This window comes from Ailuropoda melanoleuca, chromosome 7 (assembly GCF_002007445.2).
Source record: "Ailuropoda melanoleuca isolate Jingjing chromosome 7, ASM200744v2, whole genome shotgun sequence".
In the NCBI taxonomy this organism is placed as follows: Eukaryota; Metazoa; Chordata; class Mammalia; order Carnivora; family Ursidae; genus Ailuropoda; species Ailuropoda melanoleuca.
Genome location: NC_048224.1, coordinates 51,220,386 through 51,243,595, shown reverse-complemented (window position 1 = coordinate 51,243,595; position 23,210 = coordinate 51,220,386). Strand labels below are relative to the sequence as shown.

Here is a 23,210-nt window from a genome sequence, read left to right as displayed (position 1 = left end):
TAACTATTCAAAAAAGTACGACTATTAGAATGTCTTGATGAATTGGTGCTTCTCTCATTTTCATGTATTTCACAATTGAAATTGCATTAGCTTCAGCATGTACATATCAGCAAGATGGCCTGTTAGGGTTGTTGTCGTGGTTGTTGTTGTAAATGGTAATTCTCCTATATACAATATAAAAAACATGCAAAAATTTTAACGATGTATTTGAGCATATTTAAATTAGGAAAATACCAGGCAAGATGTTTCTTTTTGTAAACTGCTTCTGTCCAAAGCATTCTGTATATTATCAGAATGAAAAATGACAGCACTTTGTCATCTGTTCAAATTGATATTGCACTCTATGCAATGACAGCTGAAAAGGCCCACAGGTGCCATATAAAGAGGTGACCATGTTGTCATATTTCATTTCGGCATCCCTCTGCAAAGCCATAATTACCTAATTAGGTTGTTAATTAGGAGATTAGCATTTCACTATATTGATAGAATGCTCTTTACCGGCGTGGGGCTAGATACAGATTTGTCTGCCCTAATTTATAATCTCTGCCTTTTTTGTACTTATTTATTTGCTTAAGTTCCTGATGTGGGGCAATTCAGTTTACCGGAGAAATAGTTTGTTTATAAACTAATGAAGCTTTGATCACTGGATTAAAGTTGCTGAGTTAAAATGTGAACAGAGTTAAAAGGGTGGTCAAATCCCCAAAATGATAATAAAAATTCTGAGTTGGTAGAATCTGTATGCTCATTAGCATAGGCAACAAATACATAATAAAAAATAAAATTGTTGGTTTAAAAAAAAATCCAAAATACAAAAACTAAGTCTGAAATGTGATAGAGATTTATTTATCCTAAACTAGGCAAAGGCAATTATTTAGTTATCTCGAATAACAAATGTCTATCATTTACACTGGAGACTTATAAAATATGTTAAGTATTTTGAACATGTTTCAGAAACTGAAGCTTGGTTAATGACTTTGGAACAAATATATTCAGTCTTCAGTTTAGACTTCCTTAGATAGTCATCATGCATCAGAGTTTATTTCATTTGTTTCTTCTGTCCATTAGTCTGTGCTTGGAACATTCTCTTCTCACGGCCTTTGCAGTCCTGAGTGCTTCTGGAATTTGAAGTATTTCACAGTAACCTTCACTTGGTGAACTATGTGTAGTAAGCAGCATTTCTATCAAGTGTGTCTAACCTTTTTTTGTGGGAGCAGGGTAGGGGCCAGCAAAATAATGATTTTCGTGTATTTTCACTCCAGTGCATGCTTTGACTACAATGTTTATAATTTGCTTTGTATGTACCTTTTCTGATCTTTCCAGTTAAGGAGATTCAGAGTTTTAGGAGCGCAGTGTTAGGAGCGCCATTCCCACTGTGGTAGTAGTTTAGTTCCTTTTGATAGAATCAAAATGAGAGCCGATGTTGTAGAAAGCGTTATGTGTACTTAAGTCCTTTTTCCGTGCGGTTGTTAGGAAGAATTGCATTTGTTTATATCTGTAATGTTTTTTTACAATGAAAAAATATTTTAAAATACTTGTACATGAAGAATATATCATGTGAAATCTTTTAGTCAAGATTTTGCTTGTAATCATTCATGTATTGGTCAGTATCTGGTGACTCTACATGAGGCACTAGGCATATGTCTGGGAATTGAGCAATGAAAACTCCAGACACCGACTCTGCTATCCTGGGACTTGCAGTCAAGTACAGACTAGTTTGAGAAATGTTTAGTAATGGGAGTGAAGGTGAGCATGGAGGAGTACCTACCCTGGACTTGAAAAGGTCAGACCTTCTTGGGGCAGGTGAAGTCTGAATTGGGATCTGAAAGGTGAAAGAGCAAACTGAGCCAGTGGAAGGAAAGAGAAAACTGTTCTAGACAGAAGGAATACATGCTCAAAAGCTGAAAAAAGAACTGAAACGTGAGTTTGGCTGGAGTAAATAGAAGTAAAGGGGTAAGTAGAAGATGGAGCTGCAGATGTAGGCAAGGTTCAGTATTATTAGAGTTTGGGATTTTAAGACAAGTTAGGAAACAAGTTATGTGAGAGATGGTGGCTTGGATAGGTTATGGAGGTAGAAGTGAATGAAATCTAAAGCAAGAACAAGATGCATAGGATTAATTAAATGGCTGTAGGGTTCACAGAAAGAAAGGAGTCAAGGATTCTAATTTGGACATTGTAATTGTTTTATAATTTTAAGTGAGAATGTGCTTTAGTACGTCAGAGAGAAGAAGTCATGAGACTTTGTTTCCAATATGACCAAAACATGTACAGTACTACCAACTAGTTTTCTTTCAGGTGATCTGGGAAGAATACTCATATTTGAGTCTTGCTTTTGGTTCCTGGATTGTGGGCAGCTTTGTGGGGTATGCAGTAATATCTTAGTGAGGTCCAGAGAAACTGCGATTCTTCCCTGTTTTCTGGTGCTGGGTTACTGGGTGGTGGAATTAGGAGCACACTGGAGCTTTCCAGAGCCTTGTGTTTTCTACCATGCCATGTTGACTTTCTGGTTTTATCCCCTTCTGTTTGTTTATTCCAAAGTGAAGAGAAGTACTCCCCAAGGACCAGTTGCTGACAGAGGCATTGTGTTGTTAACTCTGTGCCTTCTTCCGCCAGCTCTAGTGTGGATTAAAGTGTTGTCTGGTGCTTTGGTAGGAGAAGCTGCTTCGACGCCTGAGGGTTTGTTTCAGCAAAGTCCAAGATTCTGTTGGGATTTCTGGCACTAGGATTTAATCTTCTTCAACTAGAAATGTCGATTAGGTACCTCCACCCAAGTTCGCTAACATATATGAAAGTTCTCCTTTTCCTGAGGAAAAGACTTGGAAGCTCCCATTTTTGCATGAGGAATTTCATCTCTCTTTGATGTAATCAACATATATTGCAAAGTGTTTAAAAAATTTCATGGTTACAGTTGCTACCACTGTTCAGTTAAGTGATTTGTTGGCATCATTATGTTAGAATCGCCTGAAGTAGAAGAAGAAATCTAGGATGGAGCATGGATTCTAGCCTTCCTGTGTTTCTACCCCCCCCAGCCCTCCATTTTTTAAAATTGGGATATAATTCTTAATGCCATAAAATTCCGCCCCTTTAAAATGTACAATTTAATAGTTTTTTTGCGTATTCACAAAGTTGTATTATAACCATCATCACTATATAATTCGAGAATATTTTTATCACCCAAAAGGAAATCCCATACCCACAAGTAGTCACTCCTCATTTCTCCCTCGCGCAGCTCCTGGCAACCATTAATCTACTTTCAGTGAACCTTTCATATAAATGGAGTCATACATGATGTGACCATTTGTGTTTGGCTTCTTTTACTTAGCATATTTTCAAGGTTCACATATGTTGTAGCATGTGTCAGTACTTCATTCCTTTTTATTGCTGAATAATATTCCGTTCTGTGGAGATATCACTTTTGCTTATCCATTCATGAGTTGATGGAGATATGTTTTTCCCCTACCTCTTTGGCTATTGTGAATAATACTGTTGTCAACATTCCTGTGCAAGTTTCTGTGTGAATATATGTTTTCTGTTCTTTTCTAATGGATTGCTGGGTCATATGGTAACTCTGCTTAACATTTTGAAGAACTGCCAACCGTTTTCAAAAGTGGCTACACCATTTTACATTCTCACCACCAGTGTATAAAGTCTGCCCCCTTTTTGCTTCTGCTCTCTTCAGGCTCTGTTGCTCTGATGTGGGCTGGAAGCAACCTTAGGCTCTAGGAGTTCCATGAGCCCTTTGTCTTGATAAATGGGAAATATTCCATTTTTCTTGGTCCACCAAGTTTATTCTTCAAGCATATGTGTACCAGGCCTCATATTGGGTATTAGTGACAGGAAGCCAAATAAGGCTTTTAGTCTTTTCCTCTCAAGGGCTTCCCAATCCAGTGTTTGGAACTTCTTATTAGGTAATGGGGGGAGAGGGAAAAGCCAGTGAAGAAAGTAACTGCCTAGGAATTTGTGAATTTCCACAGCATGGATCCTAACTTTAGGCAAAGATTGACTTGGTTTTCACAGCTTCTAGGATTTCTTTTTCTTACCCCATCCTTTAACTCTTGCTATTCCTTGGATTTTGTCCCTGTGTTACTGCTCTTCTTTCCTTACATGTTTTCGCTGCGTAAGCTCATTCACATCTATGGTTTCATCTGTCATTTATATGTTGATGTCTTCCAAATTTGCTCAGTTCTTTCTCCTAGGCTTCAGATTTGCATATCCTTTGTGTGTCATTTATATGTTGTAGTCTCCCAAATTCACCCAGACCTCATTCTTGGGCTGTCAGGTTTACATCATGATGAATCTCCATTTGGGTACTCCATAGATATCTCAAGTTCACTGTGTTTGAAACATAATTCCTCATTTTCCTCTACCTGTTAAGCTGTTCCTACTTTTGAGTTTACAGTTTCATTTGTTAGCACTGTCATGCAGACCATAGAATCCCCCTTTCTCCTTAATGCTCCACATCCAGTCACCCAGTTCTAGCAGTTTTATTTTCTACGTATTTCTTATCTATTTCTTAAATTTTTAGACCTATCTTTCACTGTGTTACTTCAGATTTCATCATCTTTCCCTGAGCTGTAGTCACAGCTTCATAACTAATCTTATGTCTTGTCCATCAGATTAATCTGTGCAGCTGCCAGAACCGTCTCTCTGAAATGGTCATCTAATCAGCAGCTTTGAACTCTATGTAGTTTTAGTTACTAAATACACGTTCTGCTGTTTCTTGTTTTAATGCCTTATCTCATGTTGTCTCTTCAACTTGAAAGAGATGAGTTTGTCTCTTTGACCCTTCTCCTAGCCATCCAGCTTCTCATCTTTGAAGATTCATCTTACAACACGGAATGATTGCAATAATAATAGTGGACATTTGTATAATGTTTACCATGGGCCAGACACTGTTACATGCACATAACATATGTGAATTCATTAAATCTTCAAAATAATCCTATGAGATAGGTACCAAAATTATTCCTGTTTACACATGTGGAAACAGGCACTGAAATTGTTACTTTGCCTAGATGCCACAGTGAGTGAGTAGCTGAGTTCAGATTTGAACCCAGGCAGTCTGATGCTTGATTGCTTGCTCTTTGTCTCTCCTGCCTACCCTTTGTCAGCCTACCTGATTATCTGTGCTTCCCCCACCTCAAAAGTTAGTTATCCTCTTCCTGCTTCTGTAATAACACATGCATGGCCTGATGTTAATCTGTAGTCCATAGGATAGATCTGGAGCAAATTTTTTAAAACATTTTTTATCAAGGAGACAGCATTATAGATTATTTAATTGTCAACACTTCCCCCCACCCCCATTATTCTTAAGGTGACTAAGTTGGAAGCGATCATTTTCCATTATCTTGATCTTAGTGTCATTCATCTCTGTGAAGCTTTGTCTGAATATCTAGTTTTATTTAGATATTTTTCTTTTTGTTTCCATAGTACTTTGTTATAGAATCCTCTAGCATCGTTCTCACTATTTTTAAAAAATTTTTAATTTAAATTCAGTTTAATTAACATATACTGTATTATTAGTTTCAGAGGTAGAATTCAGTGATTCATCAGTTGCCTACAATACCCAGTGCCCATTACATCACGTGCCTTCCTTAATGCCCATCACCCAGTTACCCCATTCCCTCACCCACCTACCCTCCAGCAACCCTTGGTTTGTTCCCTATAGTTAAGAGTCTCTTATGGTTTGCCTCCCTCTCTGTTTTCGTCTTATTTTTCCTTCCCTTCCCCTATGTTCCTCTGTTTGTTTCTTAAATTCCACATATGAGTGAACTCTTTATTGTGACCATTTGTGTACTTACCTCCTTTTCTTGACTCCCTTGCTTGCCTCTTGGGGATAGGGAATAAGACTTACTACTTTATACTTCTAACTGCTAGCATGGAGTTTATACTTCTAACTGCTTTTTGAATGAACAGGGAAGTCTGCTTATACCCATATGTAGATTAGTGAGAGAAGAGGATTAAGAGGAGTGTGATGAAATGGACTTACATTGGAAATTTAAGGCAACGTTTAGTAATTGTGTGGAGTAGAAATTCTGGAGCTGGGTTGCATAACTTTATCCTGGCTCCAGCTTTTACTAATTTTGTGACCTTGGGTGTCTGTGGCTCAGTTTACTGATTTGTAAAACATAAATAATAATAATAGAATCTACCTCACAATTTTGTGAGTGATGTGAGTGCTTCCTAAATAAATAAGCAACCTTCTGGAATCCAGAGAATTGATTATTCTACTTAAATCGTATTTTGTGAACCACTTCTGCCCTGACTGTGTAACATTATAGGCAGAATGAAGGCAATCCTGCTGCCCCATCCTCATTCTGATCCATGTGGTGATGGTTATAAAGAAAAAAAAAAAGTAGACTAGAAGGTTGTAACCAAAATAGCTGGCAGTTAGTGTAGTTTTGTTAGTTACAATAAAATAGCAGTTATCATTTATTGAGGTTATGAAAGCTCTATTCGAATGAAAGTACAAAGCACCTTTCAAAATCACGTAAAAATAGTTTGGGGATTATCTGCTAGGTTAGATGATCTCGTCCTTCGTTCATTAGAAGTTGAATGAGTTTGTAAATATTCTTTTTGTAAGTGTATTCCTATGAAGTGGAGAGGACATAGATTATGGATACTTCCCTGCTGAGGAAACAGAGTCAGGGACACCTGACTTACTTGAAGTCATCCCATTGTTAGTCCTGAGGCAGGCTAGAGATAGTAACCTGGAATTCCAGGCGTGTTTACTCTTACAGTTCTAGAAACCATTTTCTATACATAATAGCATTAAAAAAAAAAAAAAACCAAAACCAAACAGGTGGCGATAATGCCCATTCAACTCAGTCAAAACCATTCAACACACTCAGTTTTGTAGTGGGTTTGCTGCCAAAATGTTGATACTATTAAAATCTTTGTCAAGAAAGGAATTCCTTGTACTTCTATTCTTAGAGTCTGAACCATGGCACAGTGATATAAGTAAAACTTGCAATAGAATTCTTTTTTCCTTTGGAGCAAAAACACAAAACTTTTCAGCTGGACTGCAGGGTACACTCCCAACCATACCTCCTTCTTCTCACATGTGCTTGGAATAGAGTTTGAGAGCTGAAAGCCACTTATTATAGTTCAAACTCCCCATATAAAAGATGCAGAAATGGACTGATATGTATGTAAAGCAGGTTTAAAGAGGCTTAAAGAAGTGACTTGTCCAAGGCTTTGTAATTAGATCCCTGGTAATTAGGGAATTGGAATTCAGGTTTCCTGAGTGGTGCTTGGAGTAAACTGTGTTACTTCCGTTAATTGATGATGTGGTTAGCCTGAGAGCCAGGTAAGTGGAAACATAACTCTCTTGAATTCTTCTCTTTAAGCAAACTGCAAACATCAAGGAGACAGTAAAAGGAAAATAAGTCTTAGACTGTAGTAGGATACTTATCTACTGAACCAGCACCATGGATAAGGGGCCTTTTTTGGGAAAATCTTGGCACAGTCCTTTGGGAACAAGAAAGATCCGTTTGTTCATCTGTTCATTCCACGCTGGGCTCTTATTGGGTGCCAGCCACGTTCTACTAGAACCTGGCAGCAGTGATGAATAAGACAGTGTCCTTAAGGAGCTTAGCGTTTAGAAGAGAAAACCAACATATAAATAAATAATTACTTTTTTTAAAAACCCGTGTGATTAGTTCATTCATTTATTCATTCCTTCAAACTTTAAAATAGCAGCCAGAGAGATCCTTTTTAAATGTGAGTTAGATCATATCACAATCCTCTCGTGGTTCTCCACTTGGAGTAAAAGAAGAGTCTTTACAATAGCCTATAAGGCTGCACATGTTTGCTCTACTCTTCCAGACCTCATCCTCTACTACTTCCTTCCTTGCTGGACTCCCTGCTACTTCTTGACAGTGCTAGGCATACTACCCTCACTTGGCAGTGCACTTCCCTTTAGAAGTTTATGTGGCTTGTTCTCTTACCTCCTTCAAATGTTAACTCAAGTGTCAGGTTCTCAGTGAAGCATTCCTTGACTACTTTATTTACAGTTGCAGCCGTGGCCCACCACCGGGCATGCCCATCTCTCTTCCCTGTGCTGTCTTTTTCCACAGCACTTCTAATTTACTGTGTAATTTACTTCTCTGTTTTGTCTGTCTCCCCCATTAGAATGTGAACTGCATGATGGCAGGACTTTCTGCTTTGTTTTCTGCTATACTCTTTGCATCTAGAATAGTGCCTGACACATCATAGGCTTCAATAAATATTCATTCCAACAAACACATAGTACCTCCTACTAACAGAAAATGTTCTGGATTAATTATTTGGTGGAAGTAGTGATAAAGTGCAATGCAATGGGACCACAATGAAGGGAACAGCTAACCAAGTCTGTGGGATTCATCGGGGAGGTTTCCTGGAAGAATTGACCTTTTTGAGCTGGATTTTGAAGAATGAGTAGAAGGTAGCCAGATGAAAATGGGTGGATAGGCATCAGATCAAGCTTGATGAGATAGGACTTGCCTTTGTAGTAGTAATTTGGGCTTTGACTTTCCTTAGGGTGTGTTAAAATTTCAGTAAACAGATACTGGGAGTTGAACTTGTTTAGTACCTAAGAAGATTGGAGCATAGGTGTTAGTAGCAAAGTTGTGTAGTTTAGTTTCAGTATCGGTGAAACTGTTCCAAGGCGGTTGGAAATTCACAAATTCAGTGGCTTCATATAGCATATCACAGCAGGGTTTCTCAACCTTGGCGTCATTGATAGTGACCTTTTTGGGGGTATAATTCTTTGTCATGGGTGCTGGTCTGTGCATTGTAGGATGTTTAGCAGCATCCCTGACATTTATTCACTAGATGCTAACAGTGTCACAGCCAGAAATACCTCCAGACGTTGCCAGATGTCCCCTGGGGAGCAAAATTGCCTTCCAGTTGCGAACCCCCATGTTAGAACCGCTGCACTATTGTTGGGGTCTAGAGATTCCCGCCTTTAGCAACTTCACAAGTGATTGGGGGAGAGAGAGAGATCTTAGTACAGTAACCACATTTTTGATTCTAGAATGGGATCAAAAAGTTTAAAATTGGCAGTTCCTTTTACATATAACTAACTGTATTGAAGGTAGAAATAAAGTGCTTTAAAATTAGTTTGGACCCTGCAAATCGGAGAAGAGTTCACAAAGGATGAGATTCTTGAGTGCACTTTGAAGAATAAGGTGTGTAATGGAGAGGGGCGCATCTCTAGGGGATTATCATTACCAAAGGCTGAACCGAACTGTGTTCAGAGAGTTCTGGGAGTCGCCTGCTGGGAAGAAGGGGCAGATGAGTAAAACTGGGTTGAAGAGAGCCTTTAATGTGTATGAAGGCAAAGGGGTCTAGGCTGTTTTCCTGCACTATCTTCATTTCTCTTGCTGCATAACAAATTACTACAAACTTAGGGGCTTAAAACAATATAAATTTATTGTCTCTTAGTGGGTTGGGAGTCATGACTTCATCTGGTTTTTCTGCCCTGGGTCTCAAAGGGATGATAATTAAGCTGTCAGCTGGCTCCAGCCTCATCTGGAGGTCCAACTAGGGAAAGATATCTTTCCAAGCTCCTTCAGGTGGTTGGTGGAATTATTTCCTTGTGGCTCTATGACTGAGGTCATTTTCTTGCTACCTGTTGACTGGGGCCACTCTCAGCTCCTACAGGCTATTCTCAGGTCCTTGCCATATATTGTTCCATAACTTGGCTTTTTGCTTCTTCCAGGTCAGCAGGAAAATCTCTCTTTTCAGTTGCTCAGGATGGCGTCTTATGTAACAGAAAGTAATCAAGGCTATAACTTCCCCCACACCTCCCCTTTTGCTATATACTCTGTTGGCTAGGTTTTATCCACGCTGAGAGGGTGGGCGTGATGTAATTGCATGGATATCAAGAGACAAGAATTTCTGGAGCCATCTTAGAATTCTGCTTACCATACACAACTTTCAGCTCCTTGAAGGCAATGGCCAAGTCTTTTTTTATTTCTTTGCTCAACATTATATCTCTGGTGCCTGGCACATACATAGTAGGTGCTTTATACATATTTGTCAAATGAATGAAATCAGTGAATGAGTATTTGGTAGATAGTTGAGTGCTATTTATGGTTTCAGCTCCTATACTGGTAATTTCACATTGGGAAGCAGTCTAGTTTCTCGGACATTGGTCATTTCTTCACTCTCGGTAAAACTATAAACATTTTTACCTGAAATATTAAAGTAAAACCTAAAATTATTTATTATCACAAGTGTCAATCAAATCTATTATGTCAGAGAGACAGCACCCACTGGGAAAATAATTTAGGGCTACATTGCAGCAAACTAGCAGATTTCTTTCTTTCCCTTTAAAAAAGATTTTATATTTATTCGAGGAGAGAGGGAGAGCACAGAGGGAGAGGGAGAAGCAGATACCCCGCTGAGCAGAGAGCCTGATGCAGGGCTCGATCTCAGGACCCTGAGATCGTGACCTGAGCTGAAGGTGGATGCTTAACCGACTAAGCCACCCAGGCACCCAAACTGGCAGATTTCTTGTAACAGCCAAAAATGTTGGCGTATTTGGAGTTTTGAGGGTGGTGGGTGGGTAGGTTGTCTGAGGTTTCACATCTATTGCTAGCTATTAAACATTATTTCAAAACACTTTGAAAATACTGATTGTTTTATAATAGCTGCATAGAAATAGGGATTTTAGTCTAACTTGTGCTTACGACTTTATAGTTTGGTGTTATTGATAATTATAGTTGTTCTTTTCTTTAAGATTTCATTTTTAAGTAATCTCCACACTCAACATGGGGCTCGAACTTCTAACCCTGAGATCAAGAGTAGCATGCTCTATTGACTGAGCCAGCCAGGCGCTCCTACAGCTGTTCTTCGTACTAGTCATAGGAAACATCTGTTGAGCAAAATTTAGATCTTGAATTGACCATTAATAAAGTGCCATTTTATCTTCACAAAATCAGATATTTGATATCCAAGTCGATGTTTCTCCACTAGACCTTGTTGTTTAGACAGGGTTTATGAGAATCCCAGTATCTGCCAGGGAGTACTAGAAGCCACAAAGTAAGCATGCCACATACTCCTGGACTCTCAATTTTAGTGATATATTCAAAGGTAAAACGTTTTTCCGGTTAAAACAAATAACAGGTGTAGTATATTATAGAATAGAATGGAAAATATGAATGAATTCTAAAAGTAAATTTCTTACAGCATGTTGCTCTCGGTGGCTCCTGCAGCTTCTCTTATACCTTGATTTATGGTCCTTCTCCTCTGCCCTTCAGGTGTGTTCGTGGACAAGTTTGAGAGGCACTATACCGTACCAGGCTCCCTTTAACTGGATCTTGGCAGATGGTAAGATTCAGAGACATTTCAGGTGGAGATTAGTGGAACAAGAAAAATCAAGGGTCAGGGTCCCTTTGTCCAAAGGAGACATTTTACAGGAGGGAAAACCTGGTCTCCTGGTAGATTGGTGGGGGTCCGGCTGGTCCCAGATGGCCTCAGTCACTCATCAGGAGACCTCAGCAGGATGGCTGGAATGGCAGACAACTGAGCCTCTCTACGTGGTCAGTTATCCCAAGGTCCTTTTCTTTTTTTAAATTTTTTTCCCCCAAGCTTCTTTCAATGATTCACACGTGTTCCAAAGAAAGTGACAGCAGAAGTTCGCGAGATCTCTTGAGGCTGAGGTTCAGAAGTTACTTCCCTTACATTCTGTTGGTCAAAGTAAATCACAATGTGAGGCCAGATTCAAGGGGCGGGGAAATAGACTCCTCCTCTTGATAGGAGGAGCTCTAAAGACTGGCCTTTAAAAAACCCATCATGTGATCTTGGACAAGTTACTTAGTTCCTTTAAGCCTTAATTTTTTTAATCTATAAAATGGGGATGATATTAATACCTACCTCTTGGGGTGGTTGTAAGAATGAAATATGTTGTTACGTGAAAGTAGAGCTGATAGTAAGATTTCAGTAAACATCATCTATTACTGCCCTTGTGTGTCTGCCTAATGGAAGCCTGGTCATCCCTGGGACCTTCTTCCTTCCTAAAGCCTCTGTAACTTTCTTGTCTCTTGGAAAACATACTGTCTTATTGTCTCATTTGATGGTTAGTATGTATTGCCTTATGTTACGTTTATATATGAATACAGCATAGCTCATCTGCTGAAGTTTGTAAGCCTCTGGAATGTGCAGGCCAGTGTTCATATAATTTTTTGTAGGATTCCCAGTGCCTAGCTGTCAATGATGTTTAATGAATGAATCCCCATATTATTTAAAAGAAGATAAAAGCATTTCTTTCTGTTGTTTTGAGTCTAGCAAGTACTTTTCTTTTTTTTTTAATTTTTTTTTAAGATTTTATTTATTTATTTGACAGAGACAGCCAGCCAGCGAGAGAGGGAACACAAGCAGGGGGAATGGGAGAGGAAGAAGCAGGCTCCCAGTGGAGGAGCCTGATGTGGGGCTCGATCCCACGACTCTGGGATCACGCCCTGAGCTGAAGGCAGAGGCTTAACGACTGAGCCACCCAGGTGCCCCTAGCAAGTATTTCTCTGAAAGGAAAAATTAAACTGTCCAGCTATAGCATCTCACTATTTACTGTTTAATGAAATTAGGCATATTCACATGGCAATTTTAATTCTCAAAAGGAACAAAAAACTTAATTTTTGCTGGTCTAAAAAATGAAGATTTAATTTAGAGTTAGAGTTAGAAAAAGAGATTGAAAAACAATAAAGTACATTTTATTTTAATGGTCATTTTAATAATTTTCAAATTCCAGGAGGTATGAATTCTGAACTTTACTAGATCAAAGGATGGTCAAATCTTAGTAAAGGGGTCTGTTGGTTTTTATACATGAAAGACTTTGTATATAATAAAAAGGCTTTTGTTTTTCTAAGTTGTGGTCATTACTTGTGCAAAAGAAAGTGAGTGCTTCTGTAACACTCTTAAGGAATCTTGCATAGGAATCAGGTCTGACTTGAAGTTAATGCTAATACATGAAGTCGGGGTACAGTGAGGAGAGGTGAAAACAACCTCGCATCTGCTGTTACATGTTGTTAACTCCCTCAACAGACGTTAAATCATTTCAAGTACAATAATAGTGTGGGAGGTAAATTAACTAACCATTAACAATCTTATAAATACACAATTAACATGCCAACATTTATATGACACATTGATGGGGCAGCAGTAATTTTTGATTGGGAGTTTGCAGACCTTGGAGAAGCCTCAGGCTGTTGCTTATTCAGACAAGTTTTCACAGATTGCAGGTAAGGGGGCTTGAAGTCTATCTGGCAGAGGTAAGGTGTATAGAGTGCTTTGAAAATCTAGGAAGGGGAATTTCCTTTTAATCATTGGCTGGATGTGAGCATTTTAAGTCATGTTTAAGACCTGACTCAGGTCCTTAGGGAGTGAAGTATAGGGAGGGCTCATTTGCTCATGCTGGGGTTATTTAAAGAAACAATATTTCAGTTACGGACTTTGTAACTGAGGTTGCATGAATCTGTAGGGATTTTAAAAAGATACAAGATACTTACACCCAACTTGGAATTTAAAGTAAACCTTTCCTCCGTGGTTTCAGGTCAACAAGTAGGTGATCTCTGAAGTTTATTCCTCGTGTAAAATTTTGTGACTTTTATTTTTGGATAGTCATTATATGCATTGCTTATTTCTTGCTATTGTATAAATCACAGTTGCATGAGTTGAGGGGAGACTAAGGGTCTAGTCTATTGCATAACACATTTACTATATTACATATTCCACAAAGACCCATGGCAGAAATTTCTCTCAGGACCCAGAACCCAAAGAACTCAACAACAAGATCTTTAAAAATCTCATTTATTATGACTATTGTAATTCTTCATTCCTTTTTGTTTTGGGAGGCCTGTATAATAAGATCTTCAAATGTATCAGCTGTCTGGCTTTGGGCAGGTTTTTTATTTGCTTCAGTTTTTTCATCTGTAAAATGGGGACAGGGACACCTGGATGGCTCAGTTGGTTGAGTGTCTGCCTTCAGCTCAGGTCATGATCCCAGGGTCCTGGGATCAAGTTCCGCATCGGGCTCCTTGCTTAGCGGGGAGCCTTCTTGTCCTCCTGCCTGCTCTGCCTGACGTTCCCCCTGCTTGTGCTCTCTCTCTCTCTCTCTGACAAGTAAATAAAAAATCTTAAAAAAATAAAATAAAATGGGGATAAAAATACTGTCTCATAGAGTTATTTTTTTTTTTTTTAAGATTTTATTTATTTATTTGACAGAGAGATAGCCAGCGAGAGAGGGAACACAGAGACCAGCAGAGCAGGGAGCCTGATGCGGGGCTTGACCCCAGGACCCCGAGATCACGCCCTGAGCCGAAGGCAGACGCTTAATGACTGAGCCAACAAGGTGCCCCCTGTGTCATAGAGTTATTTTGAAAATTATATGAATTAATTCTTTTAAAAAGGAAAGAGCAAGTCTAGCTTTTGTAATAAAGGTTAGTTATTATAATTGCTTTTTGCTTCTGAGATTCTGCAGTCTTCCTGTGGCAAATGTATAAGATCTTGTAACATTCATCCAGAGTTACTTACCCTTTGCCACTTTTTTCACCTTCCTTTTTACTATGTTGTATCTTATGTTTTTCTATAAGTCATTGCAAATGAAGTTTGGAGAGTGTGTGTGTATGAAGCCATTATTAAAAATATACTTGTGTTGGGGCGCCTGGGTGGCACAGCGGTTAAGCGTCTGTCTTCGGCTCAGGGCGTGATCCCGGCATTATGGGATCGAGCCCCATATCAGGCTCCTCTGCTATGAGCCTGCTTCTTCCTCTCCCACTCCCCCTGCTTGTGTCCCCTCTCTCGCTGGCTGTCTCTATCTCTGTTGAATAAAAAATAAAAAAAATCTTAAAAAAAAAATATACTTGTGTTAAGACTTGATACCATTAAAACCTACTAAAAATTTACTCCCCTGTGTAGGGCATGTTCCGAGTTAACTGAGTTAAGTTACGTGGTTATTAATGCACACAAATGGTTATGTAAAGTGGTAATAGCATCTAAATTGCACCTGGAACAACACTTAGCACATAGTAGGAACATAAATATTTGTTGAATGAATGAGTGATATATAAAAGGAGACCCACCTAGTACATTAAAAATGGCTGTGTCACTTTGGGATATCTCATGTCCTTCCACTCTGTGTGGATATGCCTTTTGCTTTCATTTTTATAAAACAAATCTCTATGCTTTGGAAGAAACCTGGAGTTAAAAAGTGGGAGAATCTGTGAGAAGTAGGACATCTTGGGGAGCAGACCTCCTGGAGGCTGAAATTGTTTATCCAGGTAGCTTAAAGGTATGTAAAAAGGACTGGTTATCTCCCAAGTAAAGAATTGGTAACATCCAGGGAAGACATTCAGGGCCCCCCCCCCAAAAACGGTATTTGTAAAGATGTAAAGTAGCATTTCTAAACCGTGTTCTGTGAATCTCTCTCTTTTTAAGATTTTATTTATTTGAGAGAGAGAGATAGTGAGGGAGAGCACGAGTGGGAATGGAAGGGGGCCAGTGAGAGAGGGAACACAAGCAGGGGGAGTGGGAGAGGAAGAAGCAGGCTCATAGTGGAGGAGCCTGATGTGGGGCTTGATCCCACAACGCCGGGATCACGCCCTGAGCCGAAGGCAGACACTTAACCACTGTGCCACTCAGGCGCCCCTTCTAGACATTTTTTAAAAATTTAAATTTAAAAAATTGTAATATGTAACAAAATTTACTGTTTTAACTATTTTTAAGAGTATGGTTGGGTGACGTTAAGTATATTCATGTTGTTGTGCAGCTATTGCCACCATCAGTCTCCAGAATTTTTTCATCTTATAAACATACTTTATAAATATTCCCCATTCCCCTCTCCCTCCAGCATTCACCATTCTACTTTCTGTCTCTATGAATTTGACTACTCTAGGCGCCTCAAAAAAGTGGAATCATACAATACTTGTCTTTTTGTGACTTATTTCATTGAGCGTAATCTCCTCAGAGTTCATCCATGTTGTGGCAGATGTCAGAATTTTCTTCCTTTTTAAGGCTGAAGAACATCCTGTTGTATGTATATACCACATTTTGTTTATCCTTTCTTTACTAGGTATTTTTAATGACTGTGTAGTATTCTGTTAATGTGTGTGTCATGACATACTCACCACTGATGGATGTTTAGGTTACTTTGAGATTTTCAGTATAACAAACAATCCTGAGATAAATATTTTTACATAGTTATCTTCTAAGGGCAAATCCTGCAAGTAGGGTTGCCTAATAGGTACTCATTGTACTTTGATAGATGATACCACATTACCCTCTAAAAAGTCTCAATTTTCATTCCCTTTTACAGTGCATGAGAGGGCTCATTTCTCTGAACCCTACCAACGTTAGGTTTTAAAAATCTTTGATCTTTGCACAGCTGATCAGAGAAAATAACTTGTTTTCATCTATGTTTGGAATGTTTTTGTCTTAGAAATCAAATCTACCTTCAAATGATAATTTGCTGCTCTTAAAGTGATTTAAAACATTCTTTTGGTTCTGAAAAGTAGGGTTGGGATAAGTTGATAGTGTCCCAAAGGTGACAGGTTTTTTTTTCCTTTTAAAGTTATTTATTTATTTATTTGAGAGAGAGAGAGGGAGGCTCGCTCCCAGGGCCCTGGGATCATGACCTGAGCTGAAGGCAGACTCTTAACCGACTGAGCCACCCCGGCACCACCCAAGGTGACAGTTTTGAAAGGCACATTGAAGAGAAGCTCTTGTATCTGTATTAATGGAAAAAGGGCAATCCTTTCTTTATAATCACACTACACATGACATGCTCTTAGATCACTTATCTCTACAACAAAATTATATAGTCCTTGGAAGTCAGACAGCAGCCCTTACTGAATTTCTGCCATGTGTAAGATGTTTTGTTGCCAGAAGGGATGTGGTGGTGTGTCTCCTGTCCTTGTGAAACTTACAGCTTAAATCCTCAAGTACGTGTCATGGGAGGTGGAAGGCACATTTCCCAGGGCAGACTTCTTGGAATTCCCTATCAGAACTGGTACTGAATAATATTTGTTGAGTGAATCATACAGATCCCTCATTGTATGAAGTCATAGTATACCAATAGACAAGATACCTGCTCCTGTTGGGGTATTTTGGGGCCTCTGTTCTACAAGGATAAAGTTAGGGACTTGGTGTGTGCCTTCAGAAATATTTGTCCATAATTCTTTTCTTCATAAGAAGTGATGGAGCAGATCTATTTCCCTTTAAAAAAAAATACACACACACATACATACACACATATATGTGTACACACACACACATACATACATATATATACATACATATATATATATACATATATATACATACATACATATATATATACACACACATATATATATATTCTGTTGCGGGTACTTAAGTATACTTTTGTTGCTTTGACATTTTGCCATTTGACTTGTTGGTTCCAGAACACCCATTAAATGTGTTGCTTCTCACTGAAGCCCTTGTTTTTAGCGAGGGAAATTATTCAATATGAAAATTGAAAGCACCTATCCCTCTGCTAGAGACTAGTTGCTTAACTTTCATGGGGGAGACACTGTGATTGCTACGAGGATGTTGGCAGTTTTGACCATCTGTGATGCTATGATTTTGTTACAAAACAGATACTCTCATTTATGAGTAATTCCATGATTGTATATATCTCTTTGTGGCTGTATAAGTAATTCTTATTTTTGCAAGTGATTTTAAATGCTCCCCTTTAATTCTGTAATGTTTTTCTGATTAATACACTTAAAATGGTAGGCTGACATTAACATTTCTGAGACTTGGAGGAAATACACTAGGATTGTATTAGGTTATAAACTTTTTGTTATTGTTTTTTTAAGATTTATTTATTTATTTGTCAGAGAGAGAGAGAGAGAGCACAAGCAGGAGGAGTGGCAGGCAGAGGGAGAAGCAGGCTTCCTGCTGAGCAAGGAGCCCAGTGTGGACTTGATCCCAGGACACTGGGATCATGACCTGAGCCAAAGGCAGATGTTTAACCAACTGAGCCACCCAGGCATCCCTAGGTTGCAAACTTTTTGATCAAGGGTGACTTACCTTGGCATTTCCCATTACCCTCAGTGTAAAATCACTACTCAGTAAATATGTTTGAAGGAAAGAATGAAGATTAGTGTAATTCATTTGATTAGAGATGTTCCTCAGTTAAACTTTCTCTTAATCTCAGTATTTTTAAGATCTACCAAGTGATGTTAGTAGAATGTTACTAGACAAAAATTCTTAAAGTCTCTCTTGGTTACAATGATTTATTAACTAGATTTCCCTTATGTTCTATTTCTAGAGGAAATAAATGACAAGAAAATCTGGTGTTGTAGGCCTTTCTAAAAATAAATACCTTCTAGGAGTATTCTGGGAACATATTCAATCCAGCTTCCATGTACTTAGATCTCTTAATGATTTTAGAGAAGGAGGAAGGTGACCCAGGTGACCTGTAGAGTCCTCTGTCTGTCCTCTGTCAGAAACATTTATTTTACATGCTGTGCACTTACTAAAGAGGGATGAATGTTGATATATTTTAGGATTACTTTAAACAAGAATTGAAAGCTGAAGTTATCAGTGATTATTTTTACCATTGTCATCGTTATTATAAATAGCAGCTAATATTTAATTATGTGCCAGGTGCTCTTTTGAGCAGTTTCCCTACATTATCTTTTATATCTTCTCATTCCTGCTGTTCCCATTTTATTAACGAAGAAAGAAAACAGGCTCAAAGAGGTTAAGGTTATTTTGACCAAGATCACATAGCCAGCAAGTGGTAGGGTCAGAATTTGAACTCAGTTCTGCCTGCAGGTCCTTATCTTGACCAGTGTCCCCCTCACCTGCAGGGGGTGCATTCCAAGACCCGCAGTGGATGCCTGAAACCATGGATGGTACCAAACCCCATCTGTACTATTGTTTCTCCTACACATGCATAGCTATGATAAAATTTAATTTTCGAATTAGACACGGTAAGAGAGTAACAGCAAAAATAATAAACAGAACAATTATAACAATATACTGGAATAAAAGTTACGTGAATGTGGTCTCTCAGAATATCTTATTATACTGTAATTGACTTTGTGATGGTGTGAGATGATAAAATGCCTACATGATGAGACAAAGTGAGGTGAATGATGTAGGTATTGTGACATAGCATTAGGCTACTAATATCTTTTTTTAAAGATTTTATTTGACAGCACAAGCAGGGGGAGGGGCAGAGGGAGAGGGAGAAGCAAGCTCTCTACTGAGCAGGAAGCCCGATTTGGGACTTGATCCCAGGACCCTAGGATCATGACCTGAGCCAAAGGCAGATGCTTAACTGAGGGAGCCACCTAGGTGCCCCTAGGCTACTATTATTGACCTTCTGAGGATACATCAGAAGGAGGATCATCTGCTGTTGGACCTTGGTTGATCATGAGTAACTGAAACTGCAGAAAATGAAACCACAGATGAAGGGAGACTACCATGTTTTCTTTTTTGAATATTCCTGTTTGACTGAGGAGGTACCATCTTGTTCCCAGAATAAACATTTTAGTTTCAACAGGATTTGGAAAGCAGTTCTTACAATAAGATTTCTAAAATAAGAAATTAATTTGGTAGCAGAGAAGTTTGACTAATAAAGTTTATTTTAAAAGCACAATACTGGGGCGCCTGGGTTGCTCAGTCGGTTGATTTTGGCTCTGGTCATTGTCTGCGTTCAAGCCCTGTGCCGGGCTCTGCACTGGGCGTGGAGCCTACTTGGGATTCTCTTTCTCCCTCTGCCCCACCCTCCGCCCCTGAAATTAAATGAAATAAAATAAAAGCACGATACTATCTTAAACCAGAAGAAAGGAAAATGTATTTATTGAACAAAATTATGTTGGTGGTTCATTTTTTTTTTTTAATTTCTGTAACTCAAAGTATCATCTGTGTTCTTTTAGTTACTTCACAGCCATATGACAAAAGGGGGAAATGTAAACCAAAGAAATCAGTTTCATACTTTAGCACATAATTTGAGGAAAATACGACTGTTCCCCCATGACCTTATAAAGTAATGAGGAGACTACATGGGAATGAAGGGAGAAAGAAAGGAAAATTTATTATAATTACGTGCTTTGAGTGGCCTAAGGAGTCACTAATATTTGTTTTGCAAGAGAGGAAGCCACCTTCTCTGATAATCATGGAGGTCTCATTGACTAGAGCTGTAGCCCCTAGTGCTTATAAGGATTTCCTTTCAGTCTAGACTTAATCCTTATAAGCTCCTAGATACAGGGATAAATGTTGACTTTCAAGGTAGCATTTTACTACATTGAATTTGTTTGAAAAATGATTCAGTCATTTTCTTCCTTATTCTTAAATATTGCTGTGTACATCATGTTTTTAGGGAGGTGAGCACGTGAAACAATATGAAGAGGAGAAAATAGCCTCTTAAGGAAATTGGCCCACAGAAAGGATGGCCTTCTTGGACAATCCAACTATCATTCTAGCTCATATTCGACAGTCACATGTGACCAGTGATGACACAGGAATGTGTGAGATGGTTCTCATTGATCATGATGTTGACCTAGAGAAGATTCATCCTCCTTCAATGCCTGGAGACAGTGGGTCAGAAATTCAGGGAAGCAATGGTGAGACTCAGGGCTATGTATATGCCCAGTCAGTCGATATTACCTCAAGTTGGGACTTTGGTATTAGAAGACGCTCAAATACAGGTAAACATTGCCTTTTAGTCATGTCTTCTGAACTTTAAATCAGTCAATAATCTTACAGAATAATGCATCATGTTGGAATAGGTTTAATGGGGAAAGTTTCTATGTATTAACAGGAACATGTATGTGTTACAGTAAGATCGAGTCTAAACAACATCTCCCTCTCCATGACTGAATGGAGAGCACCTCTGGAATGATGCTGTTAGAAGGAAGGAGAAGACAAATAGATGAAAAAGGTGGCTATGAGAGACAGGTTGGATGTTCTGTTTCTAAAAAGTCCAAGTAGAAAGGGAAGTAGACTCATTTTGAGTATCTTCACAGAGCAACGTTAGTCACAGTGGGTAGACTACTTGGTGGCAGTTTTCAGGCTGATATAAGAACCTTTAATACAGAGAGCTGACAAGCCCAGGAATGCTGCTGCTGGAGCCGTTTCTTGGCCCTGGAGGGATTGTGGGGGTCTGGGGGGGATTGGAGGTAAATAGCTGAATATTTGTTAGGGCTGCTTTTAATAGGAATTCCTACATTGGGTGTGAGACTAGAAAAGATGCTCCTGTTTTTGATATATTATCTTTATTTTCTTAAGTTGATCTCTGCCCTTTGATCTTTGTGGCTTGAAAATGCTGAACTTTGGTACATACATATTCAGTCATTAGCTTTTAAAAGCTTATCATTGCCCATTTTCCAGCTTACGTGTTTTGGAGACCTTTCAAGGGGAATGTGAAGAACCAAGGCCTTTATTTAGATAAATTATTTAGAATATATAATGTAGTTCTAATATGACAGGTTATGCTAGGAGGTGATTTTTATTAGGTAATCAGAAAATACAATCTCTACTAATCAGTAGCAGTAACCTGCTAACTCCCAGGAAAAGTAATGATAGGAGATGTGGTAGGACATTGAAAATATTTGCATATTTATTTTTGAGGTCCAAATGTAGAATGCACATAAAGGAGTACTGCAGGATACAGTATACAGTGCAAGACATGTTAAGGTTTTGGTTCAGAATTCAGCATTCTGTGACATTTCCAAAGAATAATTTGTTCTCGTGATGAGAATAATTAATAGCATTTCCCAGTATCTCAAGGAACTTTTATCAAAATAGGATTTGAGTGAAGGTTTGAATATAATTTAGAACCATTGATTCTCAGTTCTCTAGTTGAAAGTGACTTCCTTGCAAGTTATTGAGATGATATCTTATATGACAGGTTGAATGGATTTCAGTAGGAGAATGCTGCTAAATTGAGAGCTTTATGATTATATTACTTTGGCTGTACCCTTCACATTTATTAATTGCAATTGAATGTATTTTCCTTCAATGGAATTTGGTTAGATACAGCGACATTGTCAGAATGCTTTTGCTGGCACAGTTTACATTTATGGGAACATCCCTACCGCAATGCTAAGGCAAGTGTGTATGGTTTCCTACCTTGCAAGAGGTTGAAAGAGAAATTTACTTATTTATTTTTTGTTAGCATTGGGCCAGGAAAGGAAGTTGAAGATTAGCCAGAGGAAACTAATCTCAAGAAATGGCATCAATTATGACTTTCTTTTCCATTGTGGTTTCCATATGCAGTAGTTGTTAATATATGCTGAACAGTATTTCTTTAAAAGATTGGTTCATTGATTTTTGAAGGTTGATCAGCCAGTGCTAATATAATCTCATAAATGCATGATTTTAGGTGATGCTTTTGTTTTTGTTGTTGGAATTTAAGATAGCACTTGGATGCTAATAATTACAATTGTGGGGTGTCCTAGTGACCAAAGAATTTACTTTTTAATCCTTTCAGCATATCTTAAAATTTTGTATAAGAAAAATTATTCTTTTTAAGATTTGACTAATGTTACAAAGATACAAATCATTTATTTTACTACCTATAAACTGTTTCAGCCCACTGAAGAAAAGCTATGCTAATTTATATAGCTTTGACATTTTATAATTTTCATGATTTTTAGATAAAGGATTTTATATTTAAAACTTTAATAGTCTAGTCTGAGTTCATTTATCTTTAATTTTTGAAATGGGTAGAGTAATTCATAACAGTAATTTTATTCCTGTAATGTAATATTCACTTCAGTTCATTTGTGCATTAAAATTCCTTTAAGACCGTTATTAATGATTTATATAATGAAATGTCATATTAATCACATAAGTTTTCACATTTTATTATTCTCTTCCATGTTAATACTATCTTTATGATCTCTATTAATGTTTTATATCCTCTAATTTCAATTATAAATCAAGAATATTTTCATGTTTTTGTTGGTATTTGCTTTTCAGGGGTGCCACCTTTAAAATTTTATGACTTTTTCCCTACATATGCAATATAAAACATCTTTATTCATATAAAGGTAGTTAATTATGTCTTTGTTTATAGTAAACTTTCATTGACAAACTTATAGTTATAATATTTCTTTTCAAGCTCAAAGATTAGAACGACTCCGAAAAGAGAGACAAAACCAGATCAAATGCAAAAATATTCAGTGGAAAGAAAGAAATTCTAAGCAATCAGGTAAATGGAAATAATTTTAATTGTTAATTTGAGATTTATATAT

General features: G+C 38.1%; 1 protein-coding gene across 13 annotated transcripts in view; it reads left to right on the top strand.

Moving 5' to 3' along the window:
* The window catches only part of MAPKAP1 (MAPK associated protein 1), a 240,187-nt gene that overhangs the window by 8,647 nt on the left and 208,330 nt on the right, over positions 1 to 23,210 (top strand). For 5 of the 13 annotated variants that reach the window (XR_004626585.1, XM_034664521.1, XM_034664520.1 and 2 more), the window contains exons 2-3: positions 11,244 to 11,313; positions 23,078 to 23,167. The exons of 1 other annotated variant lie outside the window; for it this stretch is intronic. Coding sequence is in view for 5 of the 12 variants with exons in the window: in XM_002916317.4 (XP_002916363.1) it covers positions 20,402 to 20,660; positions 23,078 to 23,167 (349 nt within the window). In the remaining 7 variants the exon portion in view is untranslated. Of the gene's footprint in view, positions 1 to 11,243; positions 11,314 to 20,332; positions 20,661 to 23,077; positions 23,168 to 23,210 lie in introns of all 13 variants that reach the window. 7 more of the 13 variants (XM_002916317.4, XM_002916315.4, XM_019796484.2 and 4 more) reach the window with 3 other exon arrangements.